The sequence below is a fragment of the Scomber scombrus genome, chromosome 19 (assembly GCF_963691925.1).
Source record: "Scomber scombrus chromosome 19, fScoSco1.1, whole genome shotgun sequence".
Lineage (NCBI taxonomy): Eukaryota > Metazoa > Chordata > Actinopteri > Scombriformes > Scombridae > Scomber > Scomber scombrus.
Genome location: NC_084988.1, coordinates 28139934 through 28165016, shown reverse-complemented (window position 1 = coordinate 28165016; position 25083 = coordinate 28139934). Strand labels below are relative to the sequence as shown.

Below are 25083 nucleotides of genomic sequence, written 5' to 3'. Positions count from 1 at the left end.
AATAAATATTGCGCTCATCTGACGTAATAACTGTGTGCAGGTCAAGACGCATTACAGAGACAATGTGTCTTGGCTGTCCACTTGTGATTGGATGACCTGAGATGCATGTTAATACCTAGTGTAAACAGTGCCTTAGATCTTTATCATGTACCGTCATTCAATGCAACTTGAATGCTGTTTATTAATATCACTTAAAAAGTGGATTGATATGCATGTTCAAGACATCTTTTCTGTCTCATAAAATATGTTTGAGTAAACCAGTGATTTGAGATCAAGTCACTTCTAAGCTTCTTTTAGATCCAAACATTGTGAGTTTGAACCATGATTAGGGCAGAACTAGACTTGAAGGTGAAAAAAATGGAGATGCAAACCGTTTCTGTCAATCTGCAGTTTGAGTCTGTGAAACATGGTGCTTGTGGCGAGACCCCCCTTTCTCTCTCTCTCTCTCTCTCTCTTTGTTTGTTTTGTTAGCTAGTCACTTCAAACTTTCAGGTTTCATTCACAATTCAAAACTGTCTTCATCTCACAAACACAAAAAAACAATACCTACAAAAACATCGGATAGTGGCATGCACAAATCTATATACATAATTAGGGCCTGAACGCTGACTGGCGCGAAGGCCCTATTGTGACTGAAGGAATTATTATTAATTCCTTTCAGTCAATTAAGGCGAAGCCCTATTGTTTCCATAAGGATTATTATTAGGGCCCGAGTGCTGACTGGCGCGAAGGCCCTATTGTTTTCGAAGGGATTGTTATTAGGGCCTGAGCGCTAACAAGCGCGAAGCTCTATTGTTTCCATAAGGATTATTATTATTATTATTATTATTATTATTATTATTATTATTATTATGGCCCGAAAACAATAGGGCCTTCGCGCCAGTCAGCACTCGGGCCCTAATAAGAATCAGCTCAGACACAATAGGGCCTTGCGCTGACTTTTCAGCGCTTGGGCCATAATAATAATAATAATAATCTTTATGGAAACAATAGAGCTTCGCGCTTGTTAGCGCTCAGGCCCTAATAACAATCCCTTCGCTCAATATACATGTACAGGCTATTCCAACTGTTCAGAATGCTCCAACCTCGTACATGTGTGCTCAACTGTATTTGTCAACTGCTGCCGTGTTTTTACCAAAACAACCGCCATGTCCTGCATTGATGACACATTTTCCTGTTGTGTTCTAGCTGGGGATCCATCAGGATGCATTAGCGTTTACAATACAAATGTTATCTTGTCAAAAACTATAAGTGCTAATGTATTTACATAGTGAGAAAGAGCAGGCTTTTGGCAACATATCGAGGTAAGATATGTACTTGAAAAGATATAACTGTGTGAATGAGACATGTTAAGAATTTGTTTTCTGGTCCAAAGTTTCTCTGGTCTGCCTGAGCACATTACACACTAGTGAGATCTGTGTAAAGCTGTAAAAGTCGTCCTGATTTTGGATTTAAATTGCTCCAAAACTCGGGTGGAGTACACTTGTCTTGAGACAATTGTGCAATTTTTTTTTAGAAATTGTGTGTGAAGCTGCTGCTGTTACTGCTGGTGCTGCTAGTGCTGCAGCTGCTGCAACCTGCTGCTCCACCAGCAATGTCAAAAATCTTGTTGTGCCACCTACAGGGGAAATTGTATCAAATGCTACAGACTTGTTCGGCATCCCCATCCACACAACTTTACTGAATTCTGTACCATGGAATATTACATTTAAGAGATGTGGCAGTATTTAAATAGTATGGTGGTGTTTCACCATAAGGCTACAAGGTGGGGCTATTGGTGCCATGGTTCTGTATGTTGTGTAGACTCTAATGGAGAACTTAAGTACCAAGTTTCATTTCATTAAAGACAACAGAATTACAGACATGTCAAGTTATAATTTGTATTTAGTTAAGTGGGTAAAATCATATAAATAGTACACACTTCTGTGATGGGACTTTATGTCATTCCCAAATTTGGTTGAAATCCAATTCAGTATTGAAGAGTTCCGTGCTCAAGGCCACACAGGTACTCTAAGTGATATTCAAAATCAAACTAATGAGATGGGTCTGGGGTCATCTAGATATGGTATGTACCAAGTTTGGTGAAGATTAGATGAAATATGTGCCGACAAAAAGTATGTTTACCAAATCCAAAATGGCAGGAAACTTTTAGGTGGAAACGGGCCTGGCCTATGTCAGTCTAATTGTCATCATCCAAAGACTGACACCAGAATTCCGTTTCTTGGGCACTGGGACCAGGCAAGATGTTTGTCCACCCCTTTCAATCCCTTCCATACTCAGGCTAAGATTAAAGAGATGCTGGAGAACCCCACACAGCTGGTCTGCACAGGCTTTGAGCAACCTGGGGCTCCCTGGGAGTTTTCCCAGCTCTCTCCTAAAGCCTGCTTGTGGCCAGTGATCCTCAAGCTCCACACCTCTCTTGCTTTGCTGTGATGTAAATTGCCCTCCATCTTCCTCCTGTAGTTGTCCTTGCAAACCCTGATCCCCTCCTATAACTCCTTTTGTACTTTCTTCAGTCCTTTCTTGTCTCCGGACCTAAAGGCCCTCTTTTTCTTCATTGAGGAGGGCCTTTGAGTCACTAGTAATCAAGGTAACAGCGCACCCTCTTGGTGGATATGGTGTTCAACACACAGAAGTTCATATTGATTGATTGATTGAATCCTTTATTTATTCAGGGAAGGTCAATCGAGAGTAAGCTCTCTTTTCCAATGTCACCCTGATTACAAAACACATGAATAAATATACACAATATGATCATAATTCACTATTACATTCAGACTGCAGAACATTGAACAAAAGGCATTTGAAACTATCTAAAGAAATAAGACGATGTAGTTGAAGAACACGCTGTAAGTCATTCCACTTCTGAGGGGCATAGACCCGAAAAGCAGTCTTCCCCAATTCTGTCCTTACATTGGGAATGTTTAAAATCAAGGTCTCTTGTGAAGGAGTGTGCAAGTTATATATATACATATAGTCTGTGATGCAGTAAAAAAAGACCTTCAATGTCCTCCCTGTAAGGCCCATCGAGCACTTCCCAGTCCGCAATACCAAAACAGTCTTGCAGGGCCTCCTCAGCCTCCTTTGCCCATCTTTTCACTTTCATAGTGGTCACAGAACACTGCTGGACAAGAGGCTCATACGTGTCAATGAGGTGGACCAAATGTGGTCAGACCTGCCTAGAGGGGAGTGCTATGGAGGCATAGCCATCATTCACATTGGAGGATAGCAGGTCAAGGGTTTTATTCTCCCTACTTGGACATTTTACGCACTGGTAGAAAATAGAAGGAGTTTTAGAGAGGGAGACATGATTAAAAGCTCCAGAGATGGCCATAAGGCTGTTTCTGCATTTGCTGAGGGGGCGATAATATCATCAGAAATCATTTGGTAAGTAATATGGACAGAGTTCAATGGTGAAGAGGTCAATGTCTGGGCTACAGACTGCCTTCTTGACAGTAATATGACTAGGCGCCTCAACACTGTCCCGGGGAGCCAGGCACTGAGGTCTGGGGTCCCGCTCATCGACTGTTTTTCCTAGCATCATCTACTGGGTTGCTTTCAACATGCACCCCTGGGTAATTTCCACCTTAGCCCAGGAGTTCGAAACTTGACCATCCAGTAGACCAGTAGAATCCCTATCCATGAACCAGGAGCTGTCCGCCATCCTGGACAGGGGTGCCATCGAGCCGGTAAACCCTGTCACCCTGGGGTTCTATTTTACCTACTTTCTTGAAGAGATGAAAGACAGCACACTCTACCTTTTAGGGGACTCAACAAGTTCCTGAAGGTCTTACCATTCCACATGCTCAGCATCTCAGAGATTCTGGCTTGAGGCTATATGTGGCATTGTGGGCATCAGTCTACCTTCTCCAGATTCTATGAGGTGAATGTTGCCACTCCCCATCCACTGGGTGTGGTCCTGTTCCCCGGGTTTACTGCTTCTTATTGATGAGGTAAGAATTGGGATTCCTTGTGACTTTGTTGGTATGGGTCATCCAGTTGTGACGACCCTTGTCCTCAATAGTAACTGGGTTGTTCTGCCTTTGCCTCCTACTTCCTTGCCTCTCTCCTCCCAGATGGTCTGGTCCCTCCCACCTCATCAAGGGATTGAGGTCACCTGTTGGGAGCCTTTTTAAACAGGGGTATTTCAAAATGGCATCCTCTGTCTCTCTGGTCCTCCTGTAAGGCTGATGCCTTTCAGGCACTCCATTTTGTTTTTTGTTGAATGTAGCCTTGGTTCATGTTATTTTTTGACTTTCATCGAGCTATTACTGTGTGGTCCTCCTTTCTTTGTTATGATCTTAAACGAACTGGGCTTTAAAGCCCTGCCTCTGGTGGTTTGAAGGGATTAAATAGAATGAAAATTACGTATATAACTATGAACCAACCTATGACAACCAGACCACATGTGAAACCTCACCAGTCATATCACCAATATTCCCTGTTTAAAAGATCAAAGATGAGTTAACAGATTTGTGCAAAGACCTGCAGAGAGTAAATGCAACAGTACATTTGTGTACCTGTGTTCCAAATCCACACATTACCTTATCCCAAGTTTCATCAGATAGTAAGTTGCTTTCTGTAATTGATTTAGCTGATGCATTTTTCACTATTTTTGTGCACACAGATCCCCAATACAGGTCTTGCCTTTGCCTTTAAAGAGAAGAGGTGCATCTGGACCAACTGGCCCAGGAGTACTGTGACAGTCTGGCAATATTCTCTTCAATTAAAGGGGCCTGTGAAAATGATACAAGAAAATTGTTGCAACACTTTGTTGGTGATGGTCACAAAACTAGTCTGAGCAAATTACAATGAGTGCAACAATGAATAATTTTTCGAGGGCATGTCATCACAGGTGAAGCATATTCCTCAAGTGTGTAGCAGCCATACAAAACATTCCAAAACCTCATACAAAGAAACAGTAAAAAAAAAATATCAGGGAATGGCATCAAACTGTAGACAATGGAGTAATTATTTATTTATCTGCATGATTTATGGTAGATGACTGATTGTACACCAAAAAGGTGTACAAAGCCTTCGTTGACCTTAAAAGTGATCCCTACAAAACACACCATAAGAGCTTCCAGACATGACGAAACCATACACACAGGCTGCTGATGAAAAAATGGTTACAGAATGAGATCAGTTGTTTATTTTTAACTCAAATTAGACACAGTAGCAATAGGGTTGTGCAGTTATCTAAAAGCAGCAGTAACTGCTGAAAAAGCTGTATTTTTCCAGTTTTTTTATTGAAATTCAAGCAGTTCAAGTCCAATGAATAGCTTGAAATGGTACAAGGTAAGTGGTGAACTGCCAGAGGTTAAAAATAAAGGTAAGGTTATCCAAAAACTGAAAATTATACAAAAACGCTTAAAAATGTAGGGCTTTCCTACAGAGAAATTGCGAAGAAAGTCAATGTGTCAGTGAGTACAGTTTCACTCAGAAACTGGGGGAAACTCTGAAAGGAAGAGGTCTGGCAGACCCAAAGCCACAACAGAGTCAGAAGACAAGTTTCTGAGAGTCAACAGCTTGCGTGATAGACGGCTCACAGGACAACAGCTTCAAGCACAGCTTCATAGTGGTCATAGTAAGCAAGTCTCAGTTTCTACTGTGAAGAGAAGTTGCAGGTTTGACAGGTGGAGTTGCAGCTAGAAAGCCATTGCTAAGAGTCAGAATAAGAAGAAGAGGCTTGCCTGGGCCATGAAACACCACCGATGGACTACTGAAGACTGGAAGAAGCTGTTATGGACTGATGAATCAAAATTAAAAATATTCTGTTCATCACGCAGGAGTTTTGTACGCCGTTGAGTAGAAAGGATGGTTCCTCAGTGTGTGACATTAACTGTTAAACATGGAGGAGGAAGGATGGTTCCTCAGTGTGTGACATTAACTGTCAAATATGGAGGAGGAAGGATGATGGTCTGATTTTTTCTGGATCCAGGGTCGGCTACCACAGCATTCTGCAGCGCCATGCAGAACCCTCTGGTATGGTCAGGGGTTCATCCTACAGCAAGATAATTACCCAAAACATAAGTCCAAGCTATGCAAGAACTACCTTAGGAAAAAAGACCAAGATAGTAAGCTTGAAAACATGTTTTCAATAAAAAACTGGAAAAATTGGGGTGTTCTAAAACTTTTGACCGGTAGTGTATATGGTTATAAGTGTCTTATGTTATACTCTCTTATGAAAGTGTGCACTGCATGATACATCAGAAACAATGTTTTACTGCTGGTTCCAAGCAGAAGTCGAATAGTTATCAAATGCAAAGCTGTGAGATTTGATCTTCAACTTTTAGTTTCTTAGCAGATGGAGTTAAGGCAAAAATCCCCCAGGGAAGAAACATTGATAAAACTTATGCATGAACAATAGGGCAACTTTTGAATGATTACAGGGTGCTCAGTGATTTCTTTGCTCTTTGTCAAAGACAGGCTTTGAGTCTGTATGCATACACTACGTGATTCTGATAAACTCTTAAAAGAAAATTCTCTTTATAATTGAAGGCAAGTTAGGACAATTTGTGACAAAACAATGTTCTTCTACTACTTCTATCCATATCCACACGTTTACTTATTTTTTATTATGAGATTAAGTGTTTTATTTGTTTGGGGTTTTTACCACTTCAGGGCACTGCCACAAAACACCATATGAACAATGTGTTTGTGGCAGTACAGTCCATGTATAGAGAGGCACAAAAAGATTGGAATAGGGTCTTTGATGTTGAGTACAGAATCCCAGAAACAAGTCCTTTAATGGAACAATGTCATGTGTCTGATCAACATGGCTGTCTACACAAACTCCATAACTGCTCACATTTAATGTGTGCTATATGCATTATATGTATTCATGGGAAGAGTTCCAAGAACTACAACATTGCTGAAATATTTCCCTTTAGCAAAGTTGTTGATTTTTATAGCAGCACCAGCTGTACAGGCAAGTTTTTAGTAGATCATGGCAACTTTGGCATGCACATCCTTGTTACAATATTTATTATTAATGCCTGTTTAGCAACTCTTCAAAAGATGAAATGTTTGCATCACAACATTTTTCTATAATTACGGGTGATAAAGTCACCCCCAGCTTCTTGCTTTCAGGTTTCAAGTTAAGTTGAATGTTCAGGAAGTCAAGTATAGTAGGTTAATTTTAAGGCAGACCAGTACAAACTAAGTCACAACTTCCTTCTTTTTTTTCTTCTTTTTTTTTTTTTTTACTTGTGTCTGACTCAAGGCTACAGGTTAGGCTAGATATGATTGAGCAAAATAGTCCTATTCAGCAATTAAGATTGGTGAAACTTACTTATATAAAACAACACTGTAGTCACTGCTTAAGGTTCACAGACAGAAAAGACATCACATTGACTGGCAGGTGAGAAATCATTTGGCTGTTTTAACGAACAATCTTCCTGCATCACCAACTAGTATAATATTGCAGTTATTTAGAATGAATGGCACAATTGTAATCAGCATAAATGGACCAAACTAAATGTAAAAAACAACAAAAAGGTTGGATGTGAACACAACTTTTCAAGTGAATGGATTTTAGAGTTTACGATAATCCTTGACAGTTCTTTTTCCAAAAGAACCCCTGTCAGGTCACAGCTTTCATCAGTTAGTGGTAACGATGAATTATATGTGTCTTCATTTAGTAGAAACACTGGTTTACTGAAAAAGAGGTTGGAGAGGCCCTTTTCTTTGAAAACTGATCCACATTAACAGTTGTTCATTCAGCATCCCTTTGTACACTGTACAGCCTTTTACCAAATTACAAAACACACTCACACACAGCAAGAAAACACAAAGCGACATACTCTATTTTCCTTCTCCCTCAATTAAGGTTTCCTTAATTACTTGCTTAATTCGAGCACCCTCTGTGAGAAACCAGACACTGAACACAGACAAGTAAACACATTAGAGCATCAAACATATTACACTGCACTGCTCTCAAACACTCACAGAGCAAGCGTCGCTTTTCATAGAGGCCATAAAGGAATGATTTTGAAAAAGCTGTACCTTTGCTTTTAGCTAGAAGAGCAGGAGGAGACGGAGAGAGAACAGAAGAGTCCACAGCCAGACAGAGAAAAAAGAAGAAGAGAAATGTAAGTTAAAGTTCCAAACATATCATTGTATATATGAATACATGACATTAGGGTAAATTAACACACAGTAATGCAATTGTACATCACAAAACACTTCAAACATGCAATCGCATCCAGATGTTGCATCATTTTAAAAGACAAATGCCTCACCACAAAATGCTCTCTACAAAGGCCAAAGGCAGAACAGTAACTACAGAACAGAAAAAGTGTTTAAAAATGGCACAACTGCTGATTCAACTTTTTGCTGTATCTACACAGAGAATAGAAATCCAGCTCTCTTCTCTTTTTTAATTACTTTACTTATAAACTGTTCTGATTAGATTTCATCAGACTAAAATGTATGTGTATGTGGTTAAATGTATTGGGACACACCTCTCAATCATTGAATTCGGGCAAGAGAATCACACTTCTCTGTCTGGCAGTCTGATGGATGAGTCTGGCTTTGGCGGATGCCAGGGGAACATTACCTGCCTGACTACAGTTTGGTGGAAGAGGGATAATGGTATGGGGTTGTTTTTCAGGGATTGGGCTAGGCCCCTTAGTTCCAGTGAAGGAAAATCTTAATGCTTCAGTATATCAAGACATTTTGGACAATTCTATGCTTCCAACTTTGTAGGAACAGTTTGGAACGAACAGTAGGCCCTTTTCAGTTCCACCATGACTGTGCCCCAGTACACAAAGCAAGGTTCATTAAGACATGGTTGGGTGAGTCTGGTGTGGAAGAACTTGACTGTCCTGCACAGACCTGCACAGTCCTGCACAGACCTCAATCCCATTGAACACCTTTGGGATGACCTAGAATGGAGATTGCAAGCTAGGCCTTCTCATCAGTGCCTGACCTCACAAATGCTCTTCTGGATGAATGGGCAAAACTCCCACAGACAAATATTTAAAATATTATGGAAAGCCTTCCTAGAGGAGTGGAAGCGCTAGCCTGTTCATCCCACCATGTAAACAGCCTAAACTAGATACTTTTGCTGTGTTACATATCTGTTGCAGTACATTAACAGTGGTTAATTAACCAGATACAAACTGTGTAAAGCTCCTTTGAAATGAGCTGAATCAGTTGTGTTAATGTTGTTGTTTTTTTTATAGATGTATAAAAAAGATTTATTAAAAATGAATGTCTCTCCATTTGTGTACTTCTGTTGGGGAACCTTCTTGGTTTGAGGCTGAGAATTTAAGATAATTGAAATCTGTACTCTTCTGAAATCTGTAAATCTGTAGTGTATGTAATGAGTGTATTCATTGACACAGAGTGCTGAGGTGGCATAGTTGTCAAATTTGGCCTGTAAGACTTGTCACTTTACTTGGTTTTTAGATCAATTTTGCTATTATTATTATTATTATTATTATTATTATTATTATTATTATTATTATTATTATTATTATTATTATTATTATTATTATTATTATTATTATTATTTACATGCTGTCTCCTTGGAAAGAACATTTTTACAGCAAAATATGTTTGGCTTTGGCTTTATAGGGTAGTACAGTAAAATAATAAATTCACACTGTATGTCATGATGTATGTGGAACCATGCACATCCATATATTCCACACCAACACCAAAATGTGCACCTCCACACTAGAATCACAGACAAAACAAAGACGTGATAGAGAAGAGGTAAAGTAAAGGCATACCTTGTTCTGCCATCATATGTGCAAGGCCTTGAGAAGATAGCGGAAAAGAAAAGAGAGGGAAGGGAAAAAGAACACTTATTTTCCAATACTCCTTGGTATTGTGATGACATATTTTTCCCAAGAAGGAAAGCATGACATCAGATCACACTGACACGTAACACAAAGCTTCCTGAGGCTGAGCAGGAGGCTTTGTCATAAGAAATGTAAAGAAGAAGTAAAACACTTTAAGCCTCACCCCCACCTCAAGTTTAATAGTAGAGTCTCACATTCACTAACATTGTTGTATTGGTAATGTGTCTTGAAAGATAAGTTCTAGTAAAATGACAAACCCCCCCAATGGCCAATAATTTCTGGTATGATATCCTGCATTAAATTATTTATTTAGAGTTTTATATTCTATACTAGCTGCCTTAACCACTTGGTGGCAGGATATTTTGTGGCTGGTACTCCTATTTGCTCATTACATCTTAATATGTTCTTACCAAGTTTTGAACACAGTGAGTTTATGCTGTGAGGTCATGAGTACCACTAAATCTACCTTTAAGCTGCTATATTTCACCAGTAGTTTCACATTGGGATCCATACCACACGTTGTATATCCCTAGCCTGTCAGGAAATCTGCAGCTATATAAATATTTTCTCATATATTTACATTTTTACCTTTTACTTTTTTCATTCAAACTCACCTGGTATTTTGCTGTTGTGTTCTGGAAAAGGAGACAGAGAAAACAAGTAAACAAACCCAGCATTAGAAACACTCTTATTACTTGCATGTTATCTGTCATGCAAATGATGACACACCTCTTACCCATACACAGGCTTGGCAGTGAGCACAGCCATGTGCATGTTCTTTGCAATGCAGTAAGTGCATTAGTTAAAGAAGCAACATTTTGTCCATTATCATCATTGAGTCTTATTAGAGGATGTGAAAAGCAAATATCCAGCATGAAGAAAAAGGGAATCTCTTCCATCCATACAGACACACCAGTAACACAAACTCACTTTTTCTGTTATCTTTCCTTTCTCTTTCCTTTGTCTCTCAGTGCAGACACATTATCTAATTTGATCAATGTTGGCTGGTGCTGTTGTTTAATTATGAAGACACAGACAATGGCCAGAAAAAAATAAAATAAACGGTAGAGTTGAAAAGAAATACATATTAATGACAAATACTAGCTGTTATTTGCTCATTGCTCCTTTTTGATTATATTTGGCCTTATTTAGTTAGGCCACTCACATAAATGAAGTAGCTGGAAAATTAAGTACAAGGTTATTGACTTGAGATGCATTAAACATTCTTAGCTCTCACTATTTGGGCATGTATGGCTGTTAATGTGAATGCAAGCAAATGGAAGTCAATCAGATGTGCATCAGCAATGCTCCAACATGGAATGAATTAGTCAAATGGTCATCTGGGGGAGCAAGGTTGTGTGTGTGTGTGTGTGTGTGTACATGCACACTTAATCTGTTCTAATCTCCTTTTGTCAAGTGTGTTCCTCTTCTGTTGGTGTTTGAGTGTAGAGTTCAATGCTATGAAAATCTCAAATAAATCAGATGGTTCAGAAAGGACACAATGGAATCGAGGCTTTGGCAAGATTAGCCCAACATGCACACACACGTATATGTGTGTGTGTGTGTGGGAGATAAAGAACATGACATGAATGATTGTGTGAAGTTTCCTCAAACAAACTTGTCTTTTTGTGACATTGAACATCCTGTCATACGGTTATATCATAAGATTACATGCCTCAGACCTTTTGTCCCATCCATTTCAATTATTCACCATAGTCACATAATCCGAAAGTATGTGAAAGAAAATAAGTCTTTATTACAGTAGCCCCATAACTGATGCAGTAGGTGAGTAGTGTTTTGTTTTTTGCTGATTCTTGGTTTTTTTTAATTTCTACACACTCACACTGAAAATCATAACATAGAAACTGCTAAAAACTTTTTGATGATTACATTTTATGGAATTTTGGTTTGGTACTGTGTGTGTCCATCACTTTTAGTGGCAGAAGAATTTGCCTCTGTACATATTTTTGTATTATTATTTTGTCAAAACTTAATGGAATATTTCAACATTTTAGGTAATATGTTTATTTTCTTTCTTTACAAGGGTGATTTGAACATGGATATGATTGTGCACTAAATTTTCCTCAAGGTGGAAGCATTAGCCCGGTAAATGAGGGAAAATGGACAACTACGTGTGATGGGTTGTGAAAATAATTTGACATAGTGGCCAAACTATGTAATCACATGTGTCTGCAAGTTCCCTCTTCACATTATGATGACGTCACAGTTTTTAAAATGTTCTAGTCTTAAGAAAAGTTTTACAAGTATACAAAGCTCAGTGGATTGAAAATTCATAATAGAAAGAGTCATATTTGACTTTATTTGTGGTTGGAGGTATCCTGTCAACAGTTTTATAGACATCTCTTTATTATGAAACAGCCCCCAGGAAGAGCACTGGGCTGTGAAGCCAATTTGACATATGGGGCTTTTCCATTATACAGTTTTAGCACTACTCGGCTCGACTCGACTCAGTTTTGATTTTCCATTAGGGATAGTACCTGGTACCTGGTCCTTTTTTAGTACCTGCTCTAGCGAGCCGAAATGATACTAAAATGTGACGTCAACAGACTACCGGCCACTGATTGGTCAGAAAGTGTCGCCACTGGAATCAAAACCCGCCATTTTTAAATACCAGCAACAATAGTTACAGCGAGTTTCACGCGAGTTAGTTACAGCGAGTTTCACGCGAGTTAACATGGCTCCAATGCGCAAAACTACACCGTGGTGCAGACGTTCCTGTGTGTGGTGGCAGACATGCTATAATGACCCCGCCCATGTTGAGGAGGTACTATGAAGTAATGGAAAATGACGTACCTGGTACCAGTAGAGTCGAGTCGAGTCGAGCAGTGCTAGAACTGTATAACGGAAAAGCGCCAATGGTGGCCAAACCATTTAATTACAACTTCTGGGTACTTCAGGCCCAAAAGCTTTTCCCTCAACACAATCATTGGAAAAAGACCTGCAATAAAATGGTGAATACTTTTTGTTGAGCTTTACAACCCCCCTTTGATCAATCTGGAAGAGCAACATGATTCAATTATTTTATGCCAATTCAAGTGAGCAGAGTGTCACCCAGATGCCAGACGGCTAGGCCAGCAAATGTCTCTAGTGCACACACTCTGGACCCAAAACATCCAGGTAATTTCTGTTACAGTCAGAGGTCTTTTTTTACTTCACGCACTTCTGAGCATTATAAATTATAGACATAACTAAAGATGTAAATCTGTTAATTCATCACAATGTTTGAGCTACAATGGCGGTTTGTGACCATGTTTTTTGGGGCAAACAGAGTTTATTTGGTCTGTTATTGTGATTATTCCAGATACCATACAGCATTACCATACAGGTGCACCTGAAAATGTTCCTACTATTGTGCCTGATTCAGAAATTCAGTAGAGTGGAATCGAGATCTTGTGCTCCTTCTCCCTGGGTCTCCATGGAGACCCATTGTAGATTGTGTGTGAATGTGACATGAGCAATTGTCAGTGGGCCCTGGGTTCCTCCTGGTGCAGGACAATGCCTGGTCTTATGTGGCCAGAGTGTGTAGGCAGCTCCTGGATGACGAAGGCATTGATGCCATTGACTGACCCTCACATTCCCCTAGCCTAAATCCAATTGAGCACCTATGGGACGTTATGTATGTTGATCCAATGCCACCAAGTACCACCATAGGCTTTTCAGGAGGTCACTGATGCCCTGATCTAGATCTGGGAGGAGATCCCCCAGGACACCATCTGCTGACTCATCAGGAGCATGCCAAGACATTGAATGCATACAGGCACAAGGGTGCCAAACACACTACTGACTCACATTATGAGTTGCTGTGATGAAATTCACGCAAGTTGGATTTGCCTGTGATTTCAATTTTTCACTACAAAGTCATAGTCAACAACTTTTTGGACAACAACAGAGGTCTACAGCACAGCAGGATATGATATATCAATCTTTGTATACACACACACACACACACACACAATACTTTTGTATTAACAATAATAAAACTAATCACCAGCCAAATCCTTTAAGTGACCAATGTTATCATTCTTCTATTGATGACATGCTACATGTTCTAAATGGAATGATTGGATTCATTTCCTGAAGAATGGATACTTCCAGTCAGATTAGAATGAAAGATGTAACAATAGTTAGAAAACAGAGAACAGATGACTCTCAGATTCATCCATCATTCAAACCTCAATCACACCCAACCTTCTCTCTCTGTCCTGATGATCATCTGTATTCACTCACCCTCCCTCCTGCACTGCTTTGTCATTATTTTGTTCTCTATCTTGACCTATTTCCTTTGACAATTTTCTCCCTGTGTATTGTGTCCGTTTCTGTCATCAGGCAGGCTTTAGTGTGTGTGTGTGTGTGTGTGTGTGTGTGTGTGTGTGTGTGTGTGTGTGTGTGTGTGTGTGTGTGCCAACAGAGAGAGAAATTAGAGAGATCAGAGGCATGCACCCACACATACATATTTAATAAGGTACCAGTCAACAAACCAATAAAACACTCAGGAGGTACAATTTCCAGTGGCAGGCTTGCCAGAATTTAACTCAGTGTAATTACTGAATCATCAGGGAGTTCTAAAAGATTTTTCGTCTTATGAATGTAACAAATCTATTTCCTCCAGATCTCCTTAGAAATCCCTTCCAGAAAAATCCTAAAAAACTGATCACCATTCTTTGGAGTGACACACCAGTGTTTTTACAAATGTATTTATTCATCAGTGGACACATCATTTAGGCAGGAGTATGACTCTTTCTTTTAATTCAATACCAAAAAGGTGAGGCAAGGATAGCAGAGGATTAGACCTCAAAGTGGATTACTACTAGGGTGATTTACGTGTTGGATAAAGTGGGAGAATCTAGTGATCACATTTTCATTTCTTTTATCACAGTATCAACGGATTGTTTTCTACAGTCCATGGAAGGTAAACTAGTACATGGAAGTCAAGATCTTGTGCTCATTACTGAGTCATTTGATTCTTATTGTTTTGATTATCATCATTGTAACAGTCATATACTCCTCACTGACCAATTTTCCTAAGATGTTTCACATGTATGTGAACATACGGGTGGCTGGGGAAACAGTCAGGGAGGGCCACTGATGCCATCTGCTCACATTGGGGTGTCAATGGCATGTAGTTGGTAAATTGTCAGCTGCATGACGACAGTGCAGTGCTGAGATTTGTTAGAGAGGGAGCTGCAGATTGAAAGAGGTTGTATTTTCTAGTTCCTACACAACAGATCTGCTGGGTTAATAATGACTTTAGTTCATGGGGTTAATAATGACTTTTACGTACATATTTTCTATGTACATTTTCAAGAAGATTCCTATTCCACACTGTTTATTCATATACTGTATAGTAGCATTACAACAATGTCTCTTTCTTTTTACTAATACCTATACCTATAACTTTGAATTTCTTGACAACCCCCCCCCCCCTTTTTTTGACTGTCACTCTTTTAGAATTAAGCTGCATTTCAAATGAAACTACATAGAAGTGTTTTTCTGACTCTAATTAAAAGCGTGTGTTTAAAACAATTCTCAGGTTGATCATGATGTTACAATAATAAAGTCTCAAGGAACAAACCTTTAAATATTACCAATGTCAGAACACCTACTGTTAAGATCAAGATGCATTACCTCATCACATATGAATGAAATAAAGTAAAGATGTATAAAGTCCTAGAGTTCTTGTCTTGTTTTTTCCTCAGCTTTACTTTCCTTACCTTAACTTCCCAACTATTCCTCTATTTTTGCTTTACCTTTTGATCGATCAGCTGTAACCTCTTAGTTATTTTTTTTGTATTCCGCAAGCTTTTTAGCTAAAGTCAACCAAAGACATTCAATACTTTTGATTTGGAGTTTTGAAAACAAAGATATAGAACAATGCAGTAACTTTAGACCAATCTCAGTTTTAAATGTTGATTATAAGCTATATACCTCAATAATGTGTAAACGATTTGAATCTTTTATATCTGATATAATTGATGAGAACCAAACTAGGTTTATTAAAGGGCGTCAGACTCCAGACAGTATCAGAAGAACTCTCCATATAGTTGAACATATACAGTACAAAAAAACAACAAGAATGCTATTTTGATCAGCCTTGACACAGAGAAGGCTTTCGATAGCGTCACCTGGGCCTTCTTATATTTATTATTTGAGAAATTTGGTTTAAATAATCTATCAATTCAATGTATCAAAAGCATATATCAGGAACCTAATCTGGAGCTTTATCACTGACCCTCTCTTACATCATCAATTGTACTTATTCTCAATGAACTCACTCGCTCCCTCTGACTTCATTAATTAATCATTAATTAAAGAGAGTAAGAGTTCACCATCTTGTTTGCACTGGTCTTTATCAGAAATCAATAAGCTGGCAAACACACAGTCGCATGCACAGCACTTTTCTCTACATGTACTGGAGTTTTGGAGGTGCAATTCTGTTTTAGAATGGACACAAATTAATGGTAACAGGTTTATTAGTAAAGAACTGCAAGCATTGGTAGAATTTCCACCCCATGATTTTGAGGGAAATGTGTGGGAGACACTGAGAGAAGAGCTTGGAGTCTGGGTGCATAAAACAAGTGCTAAAATGGTATCTGGTGCCTTCATTTACCTTTAACTGCAGCGAGAACCTGGCCTTAAGTTGAAATTGGCTTATATAAGAAACAGGCCTTTATTTTTTTTAATAAAATAAATCATATTTTAATAAGAAGCTTCTCTTTTCTGATCTGTTTCAATTTGCTGTTAAACTAAACTTCACATTTCATCCGTAGGTTTACAAAAAAGAAATCAATGTGTAAATCAGAGGGAACAGATTTCTAAACCGTGCACATGATTTGTTAACATGGTTAACTATTCAGGAGACTGATGGCCCAGGCATAGAAAGTGTTTTTGACTGATACAGGATCTTCAGGACCCTGTATCTTCTGCCAGAGGGCAGAAGTTTGAAGAGGCCTTGGCCGGGGTGAGATGGGTCAGACAGGATCTTCCTTGCCCTGTTTAGCCCCCGAGACTCTGCAATGTCCTCCAGGGAGGGCAGGGGGCAGCCAATGATTTTTTGTGCCATCTTGATGACCCCCTGCAGGGCTTTTATTTGGCCTTTATGTTTTGAAGTTTGAGAATAGACATGGGATTGGCAGCCGGAAGCAGCGATACTGTCATTGACCGCTGCATCATCAGATCAATGGACTCAAAATAAGCATCGTATTTTGCTTTAATTCTTCGTTTTACATGTTTTGACAATAAATTCCTTTCATCTGAGAACAACACTGCTCACTGGATCTTTTGTGACTGCACACATCTGGAGGTTTTTTGGCCATTACACTAGTCATGGAAGATGTTGTGGGTGGTTGAATGTTTAATATGCTGGACTTTCAATTCGAAATCCATATGATGCTAAGAAAACTTTAGATTTTTAGACTTTGACTTATTGTTTTTTCTGATGATGATGATTTTTTTTCAGTTTCTAGCTATGGTTTGGTTAGGATTGGGCAAGAAAACTCCTTGGTTAATAACAAAAATACATGTACCGTTGCAATTAATGGTATCTGTTACTCACTGCTGAAAGCCAAGAATACAATGAAAATTGTAACATAGAGTGCAATATAAACTGAGCTTTATAGTGAAAGAGCAGCTTTAGTCATGATTGAAGGCTCTATTTTGCAGGAAATGGCACTTCAAGGTTTTATATTATTTATAATATTGTACCCCATTTTTAACTATTACTAGGCACCCATACAGTCTTATATGAACATATAAACACTGTGTAGTGTTTATATCAAAAGTCAATATCAGCTTTAATTTAGCATCAGATGGGTATCGAATCCCAATCTTCCAAACAAAAACCCTTTGTAATAACCAGTCAACCATCATAACTTCCTCTAGTTTGATGCATGGACCCTTAGAAATCCAGATGGCATGGATTACTAAAAGCACAGCCCCCCTATTATCTCTACCAGTCCCCTTAAGTATATCAGGCTATAACATGACCTGGTAGATAGGGCATACATTCTTACAGATGCTCAAATAAAATAGCGCCAATTTAATATAGTGCACTAGGTAACAGAGTGATGTGGACACTGTGGGATATCCAGTTTATCTTTACAGATCACATAGTATATACATTTTTGTCATTCATTCATAATCTGGGGATATCAACCCATGTTTATCCCCAAATATATAAACACATGTGTCAGATGTTGGATTCTCAGTATCTTGGAACCCATTACTTTGACATTATGCATCCTGTATAAAACATTGTAATAGGTTTATGTTGTTTTGTTGAAACCTGATTCAGTCATGTCATATTCTCTCCCTGATGTATTAAAAAAGCAAGCAGTCCACTAATCCACCTCAGCTAGCCTCATTAAGCAAATTATTTATCCCTTTACAATCAACAATACAAATTCCCTAAGGACTGCTTTAGCTCTCTGCTTCCACTTACTTATCAGTGCCTAGCAGAAGATAGCCAGTCAGACCAGCAAGAGGGAGAGCCACACATAAATCAAAAATGGGTACAAGTCCCAACATGGAGGCTGTAAATCAACACTGGGAAAAGCAGCCGTGACAACGGTCACACCTCATATTAATACCTTACTCAGTAACGCATCTGAATGACTGGAGGTGGTGAGGTGGTGTATTTGGGCTTTAGGTAGTCAGGAGAAGGAGAGGGGGGATATATAGTAATACCCGTACGAGCTGGAGTATCTAAATATGCTATCATTTGCTAAAAATATTTTTTTTTACAAAACTTCTCTGTAACATAGTGTTATGGTTGTAAATATAGCCCTCATGATACAGGCCATGGTCAAATGTATTAAATAAACCAAATCTACCATATTTTTTGAATTTGCTTAATTTTATTATATATTTGCTGTGGATATTTATGGTCCCCAGATAAGGAACATTTCCCTTTGACACTGATCTCCTGCAGCATTTTATAATGGATCAGTGGAACATAGTGGGCTAGTGTAAGATAAATAAACAACTCCTTGAACAGTAAATCATACAAAGACATTTCAAGTGAGCCCCATAATATAAATACAGATCAGAAGTGTGCATGCTATGTCTGTTGTGGGATTTCAATGATCATGATGGTCTTTTGTTTAGCGCCTCCCTCTGGATAGATTCACATTTTTAACCCTACTATTGGTAAGACTAAGCAAAGAGAAATCATCAGCAAGTTGCTTTGTGAAACACTATCCTAATGTGGATTGTAATGAACACTGTAACCTCTAGGGAAAGCTATCCTAATTTTAGACTTTTAGGTCTTTAGTTTCACAGCTGTATGGGACAGCAGTGTGTGTTGGCAGGAAGACCAATAGTAGTACGTGCAAAGCCATCAGTAAAGTGACTGAGAAGGTGTGGGTTGCCCTTTTAGGATCAATGTGAGCTGTGGATAACACAATACATACTCATATTTAAACAATCACCCAGGTCAATTGTATCTGCAATCCAGAATGACACATAGTAGCATTTTTATAGCAATCCATAGCAGCCCAATATGCCATTTTACAAAACGGGAGTGGAAAACACCAATTTCCAAAAACATAAGAAAATAACTGTTAAAAAAAAAAAAAAAAAACTTTATGATGTGACAATGCTGTGGTTAAGGTCTGGTTAGGTTTAAGCAGAAAAACCTTTTGGTTCGGGAAAGATCATGGTTTGGGTCAAAATCATCACATAATAGTTAGTTAGTACTTCCTTAATGACCTCCATTGTCATGGCAACAGTAAACAAAACCTTAATGTAATTACGTTCTTTAAAAACATGTCCTGACTTTTTGCAGCCTAACTAACTATGTAACCCAACTCACGTCCTCCAAACAAGAAAAGTCTCTTTAGTATTAATTAATTCATATTAATGCAATCTTTCCTGGGTCATAATTACTATGGCCACAAGATGGTGTAAACCTAACTACAGGTCATTTTTGAGAGCTGAATATAGACCTATACTGTTGTTCTCCTTGTGAGGATGGACTATATATCATGAACCTAGGGTGGCGCTGAAGAGCAAACGACAACAACAAAAAGAAAAACACAATGACATTAACAAAAACACAAAGACAAAAAGGACTATCGTTGTTAATATCGTTGTGTTTTTCTTTTTGTTGTTGTCGTTTGCCCTTCAGGGCCACCATATAAACCTCATGACAGTTTCAAAAGGAACAATGTGTATACATTTAGTTTAAAATATTACTAGTTCACTTAACACATTAAAATTATCACAAGAATGTGAAGACATGACCTTGATTATTATTATTATTATTTTCTACTGAAGTTAGCATGCTAACCAGCTAATTGCTGGCCGTCCTGTGTTGTTATACCTGTTACCTGTAACGGTTTGGTTAATTTATGGATACAAAATATAATTTGTTCTCATGTTATGATTAATATAAACGCACAAGATGTAATTCGTTCCCACATTGTAATGAATTAGTGGGCACAGTATACGTGTATAGACTGAGAGCCGGCACAACAGACCAGCTTTTCTCCCCAGAGCAGGAAGTGTAGTGCACCTGCAGCACTTTTATTAAGTTTTAATATTTGTTCAGGAAGGAAAGTAACCTTATATATTGCCAATATGTGGTCAGTTTATCTAAATAATGTTTGTGTATTTGAAAAGTTAAATCATTAAATTAAAGAACAGTGTTCTAGCCTCATTTGTAACATCATTCTAATGTTTAAAGTATTCATATTATTTCTTTAATATTTTTTGTAAGCCTTGTGACTTTACCCACATTTAAAGTTTTAATATACTGTACATTCAGTTTTAGCTTTCTCTTAGCAAAGTTGATTAGTTAATGTTTAGTAAAGAAAGCACAAACATGTAGTTACAGTTTTTACTCAAACTATTTAGCTCTTGACTCTTAAAAAGCTTCCGTCCATCCCCTGTTGACACATTTCAATTCTGCTAATTTGTTTTAACAAAAAAATTATTGAGGATAACAATTTAACACTAATGTTAATTACATGTGAGTTATAGTTAAAACCACTGATTCAATAGGGAAACGATGTAGCTCTAAGGTATTTACAAGTCTCAGGTCATACAGTATGGCATGAGATTTAAGTAAGATTACTTTTTCATACCTCACACTGTAGGTAACACAACCATTGGCAACAATTTAATGTGACTTCCACAGCCACAACTGAGTGGCTCAGATATCTGCTACTGGAGGAAACAGGGGGTTGTGTTGTATATTACTATATTATTAAAGCTATTACAATTATTGCAAAAATAGAATTTAAGAATTGGATCACAATTTTTTAAAATCTGTCTTAAAGTAATTGTCAGCTGCACATATCAACATTGAAGGCTTTCATTACTCCTGTTCATACTACCCATTAAAATATACATTTGTATGTGCTTGCAAGTGATGTATATATAATGTATCTTAAAGATTTTTCAGAAACTTATATGAGGCCTCAGTCGTCCAAATTAGTATAATCTTCCAAATTTATCACCATTTTACTGCAAATGTCACCCTTTTTATCAGTCCTCTCACTGCCATTCACCAGAAACACACTGTTCAGGAGATTACATAGAGGGAATTTTTGTGTGAAAAACACTTCAACTTTGGAAGATCCACTTACTTTGACTAATGTTGACAACTGAAGCCTCACGGCAGCTTCCGATTAACTTTGAGGGCTTCACTGAAAGCGCATTTGGAGGATTATCTGCTGGTTAGTATGAACAGGAGTAATGATTACGTCAAGAACTGTTTCATTGTTCATTTGGGTACCTGACCCAAGACTGAATCACCACGCCTCTGGTGATACTGATATGTGCCTCCTACTGAGAGGCTTTCCAGATAACAGAGAAAAGTAGGTAGAATATTCATGACCCATCCAGATCAATACATCTAGTTTGCGGTGTGAACTAGCACACAGTGCTGGTGTTTTAACAGCTCTTACTGCTACTTTACCACAGTGAAACTAGAGTCCTTGAACTTTTCAGAGATCAATTGCTACAGAAATTACAAGGATTTAGAGACATTAACACAAAAATACTGTAAATAAAACGTATGATGTACAATAAAAAGCATAAAAATAAACAAAGAATCAGTGAGAGACATCAAACAGTGTAATACAGCCTACACTCTACAGACTCAAAGACTGGCTAAACTATTCTAATACATAATCAACCTTGAACATTAGAGGCCCTGAGAGGTCAGGTTAACTGGGGTAAAAGTAGTCAGATTCCAGACCATGTAATGCTATGATAAGAAGAAACAGAACTCTCTTATATATTTGACTGGTGCTCAGAGCAAAGAGGTCAGTACAAAGGAAGTGGGGCTCCTCCTCTCAGTGTCAGTCAGCAGCTGCAGCTCCACTTGCCTGACGTTGTGACAATGCACTGGGTGAGCTCACACATTATGTTTAATATTTAACACACCCACTAGTCATCCTGTTTTTCTCATGTACTGTACTGTATTCTGTGCTGGAAGACGACTAAAAGAGAGGAATTGACACATAAACATTTATTCTCTCTGAGCTCTGTCAAATGCCACCAATTCAATCAGCTGAGCGAGAGCAAAGCAGCTCAGGCACCTCCAAGACACGGAGAGGAGGAAAAGCCCCAATTCCTCCCCCACCCTTTCTTTTATTTCAAACACTGGCAGAGATAGATAAAAAAAAAAACCTAATCTTAAAATTCCAGATTCCCTGGCCTTTTGTGTGTGTGCTGGGGATTTGGCATCAGTCCAAATGGGATGTAAATTCTATATTTGTAATAGGTTAAGAAGAGAGCTCGAGAGTCACACATGGAGAAAAAAAAGAGACAAATATTCTAAAACAAATTACTTTTGATCTGAAATAATCAAAGTCCGGCTAGTGTCTGATCTAAGTGGTATTGATTGGTAAGGGGTCAGATTATAAACTGCTAGTTTGGAAATCCTTAAGAATATACATTGATTGTAAACAACTGCATCACAAGAGTCTTTTTAGAACTCAGAAAAACAGAAAACTGGATCCATTTCATGTGCTTGACTGCGTGTTCACCAATTACCATAACAAAACATTATCACTGAATGTTCTGCGGCAGGATTAATCAAATCACAGGAAATCCTAGTTTTTACATAAAGCAAGTGAGTGTTGAATGGGGGTAAAGGGCTTTCTTTTAACAGAAATTAATTTTGGTCTGGGCACAATCTGCGATTGAGACAGCTCTGGCAAAAATCTCTGTGCAAAGGAAGTGCTATGAAACACACACACACACACACACACACACACACACACACACACACACACACACACACACACACACACACACACACACACACACACACACACACACACACACACACACACACACACAAAGTGTAGGAACAAAAGGAAAGATATGTGAATAAAACACTGTAACTTTAAAAGGTCATGATGCTGGTCATAAAATTCCTGCAAGGTGACAAGACAAATAGACTCACACTGGATCTGTTAAATCAGCAATATCATTGCACAAGGAAAACAAAAAACAAAAACATTAAATATGCCTTTTTCTGTATCATTTTGCCATATTGGCCTCATAGCTATAGCAGTGTCAGAGACTGTTTGTTACCTTCATTGCAGAAGCGTCCCTTGTATTCTGTTTTGGAGCAGTCACAGACAGGCTCTCCATCCACCACTGAGCATGTACCGCCATTCTCACACGGGTTCACGGTGCACCACCCTTCTGACTCCAGCGGCACCTTAAGGCTTCCCAGGAACAGGGGTTGCGAGTTGCCATATTTGAGGTCTGTAATTGTGCCCTTGAAAGGCTGCATGTTTTGCACTGTGGGAAGAGTCAGCGCACTGTTGTGGATGTCCTGAGGCACTGCACCCAGGAAGAGATCGCTGACTATTTTCATGAACTGACGCTGAGGCCGCACCTCATCTGCTTTGGCCTGGCCGTCCAGTCCCAGCACTGTGCGCAGGTTATACCTGCTCAGTGTAGCAAAGTGCCAGCTGCTATCATCCACTCGTCTTTCAGACACAACTGTGGCCTCAGCACAGTCGATGCTGAAACGCAGCTGGAGTCGGCCCTCCACCACCGACAGCTGCAGAAAGTCACAGTAACCTCCATCATCAAAGTACAGCAGCAGCGCCTCTGAAGCATCTGTCTTGAGCTGGAAGCTGAGATCACCGCGGGTGCTGGCATCCCATCGGTGGTAGCGTGCCCACTGACCTGGTGTGCCTAAAAATTCCAGTCCCATACATGTGCTAAGGAACACCTGCAGCCTGACAGAAAAACTTACAAGATCCATAGTTGTAAAATATATATTAATCCAACAAGATGTGTTGAGTGGAATTCTGGTTAAAATGTTCAGATATTTTGAATAGATTTCTGGGATCCACAATTTTATCCACAATATGTGCAGAGATATATTCAAATAAATACTTCTTATAAAAATCTTTTTCTAAAGGGACATGAGCAGGAGCTGGAGAACAGTCGTTGTGGTTAACAGTCTTAAGGCCAATCACATTGGTAAATTGTCCATTAACTGCAGGGCAGTGGTCTTTTTTTCTCCTGAGGCTTAAAGAGAGGAGCAACGGAGGGAAAAAGGAGGAGAAGGGGATGTTTTAACTGTTTTTTACACTTCAAAACAGATGCTATCAAGACTCATGGTGCAAGGTCAGGATAGGATGGACTCCTTTAGCTATCAGGGCAAGCAGAATTTCCTCTTTCATGTTGTCCACTGGGAAATGAAGCTGACAAGGGATCTGCTGGCCTTCTCAGTTCCATCACTGTCAAAAACAGAGAGGCAGGGGTTAGTCTGATTCCATCAGCACCACAACAACACACATCACAGGGTGCTTTATCTAAACTCCATGGTAGTTGCCAAGTAAAGAAGGGCCACTGAAAACTAAACATGTGTAACCCTAACCCTAAACCCTTTCCGGTTACTTTTGGGATTAAGATTTTAAATAATTATGGTGATCTTATCAAATACACTGCATTAATACACATCAAAACAAATTAATAGTATGACATTACATCAGCAACTTGTTACTTATGTGGTGATGCATCCATAGTTTACAAAAAGTAAATTAAAAAATTAAATGTTGTGCCAGAAAATGGGCACTGAGTCAAAAAATGTTTGCTTTTACCTAAACAAAAGAACCACCAATGTAAAATGTAAGGTAACTAACAACCCCAAATGACCAGATGGCCATGGTACAATTCATGTAAATAACATGTAGGATTTTGTATCATATAGTGGCCATACAGTTTCTCAGAAAGAAGAAAAAGAAAGAGTTTGATGCTATTTATGTGGATTGTTCGC

The 25083-nt window shown here is 38.8% G+C and overlaps 1 protein-coding gene across 8 annotated transcripts in view; it reads right to left on the bottom strand.

Annotated features, from left to right (window-relative positions):
- nrxn3a (neurexin 3a) overlaps positions 1 to 24063 on the bottom strand; it is a 240686-nt gene extending 216623 nt beyond the window's left edge. For 6 of the 8 annotated variants that reach the window (XM_062440935.1, XM_062440938.1, XM_062440940.1 and 3 more), the window contains exon 1: positions 23379 to 24063. In XM_062440935.1, coding sequence (XP_062296919.1) covers positions 23379 to 24063 — 685 coding nt within the window. Of the gene's footprint in view, positions 1 to 3445; positions 3480 to 8937; positions 8948 to 9740; positions 9768 to 10426; positions 10448 to 23378 lie in introns of all 8 variants that reach the window. The other 2 variants (XM_062440937.1, XM_062440941.1) reach the window with 2 other exon arrangements.
- Between the last annotated feature and the right edge of the window lie 1020 nt (positions 24064 to 25083).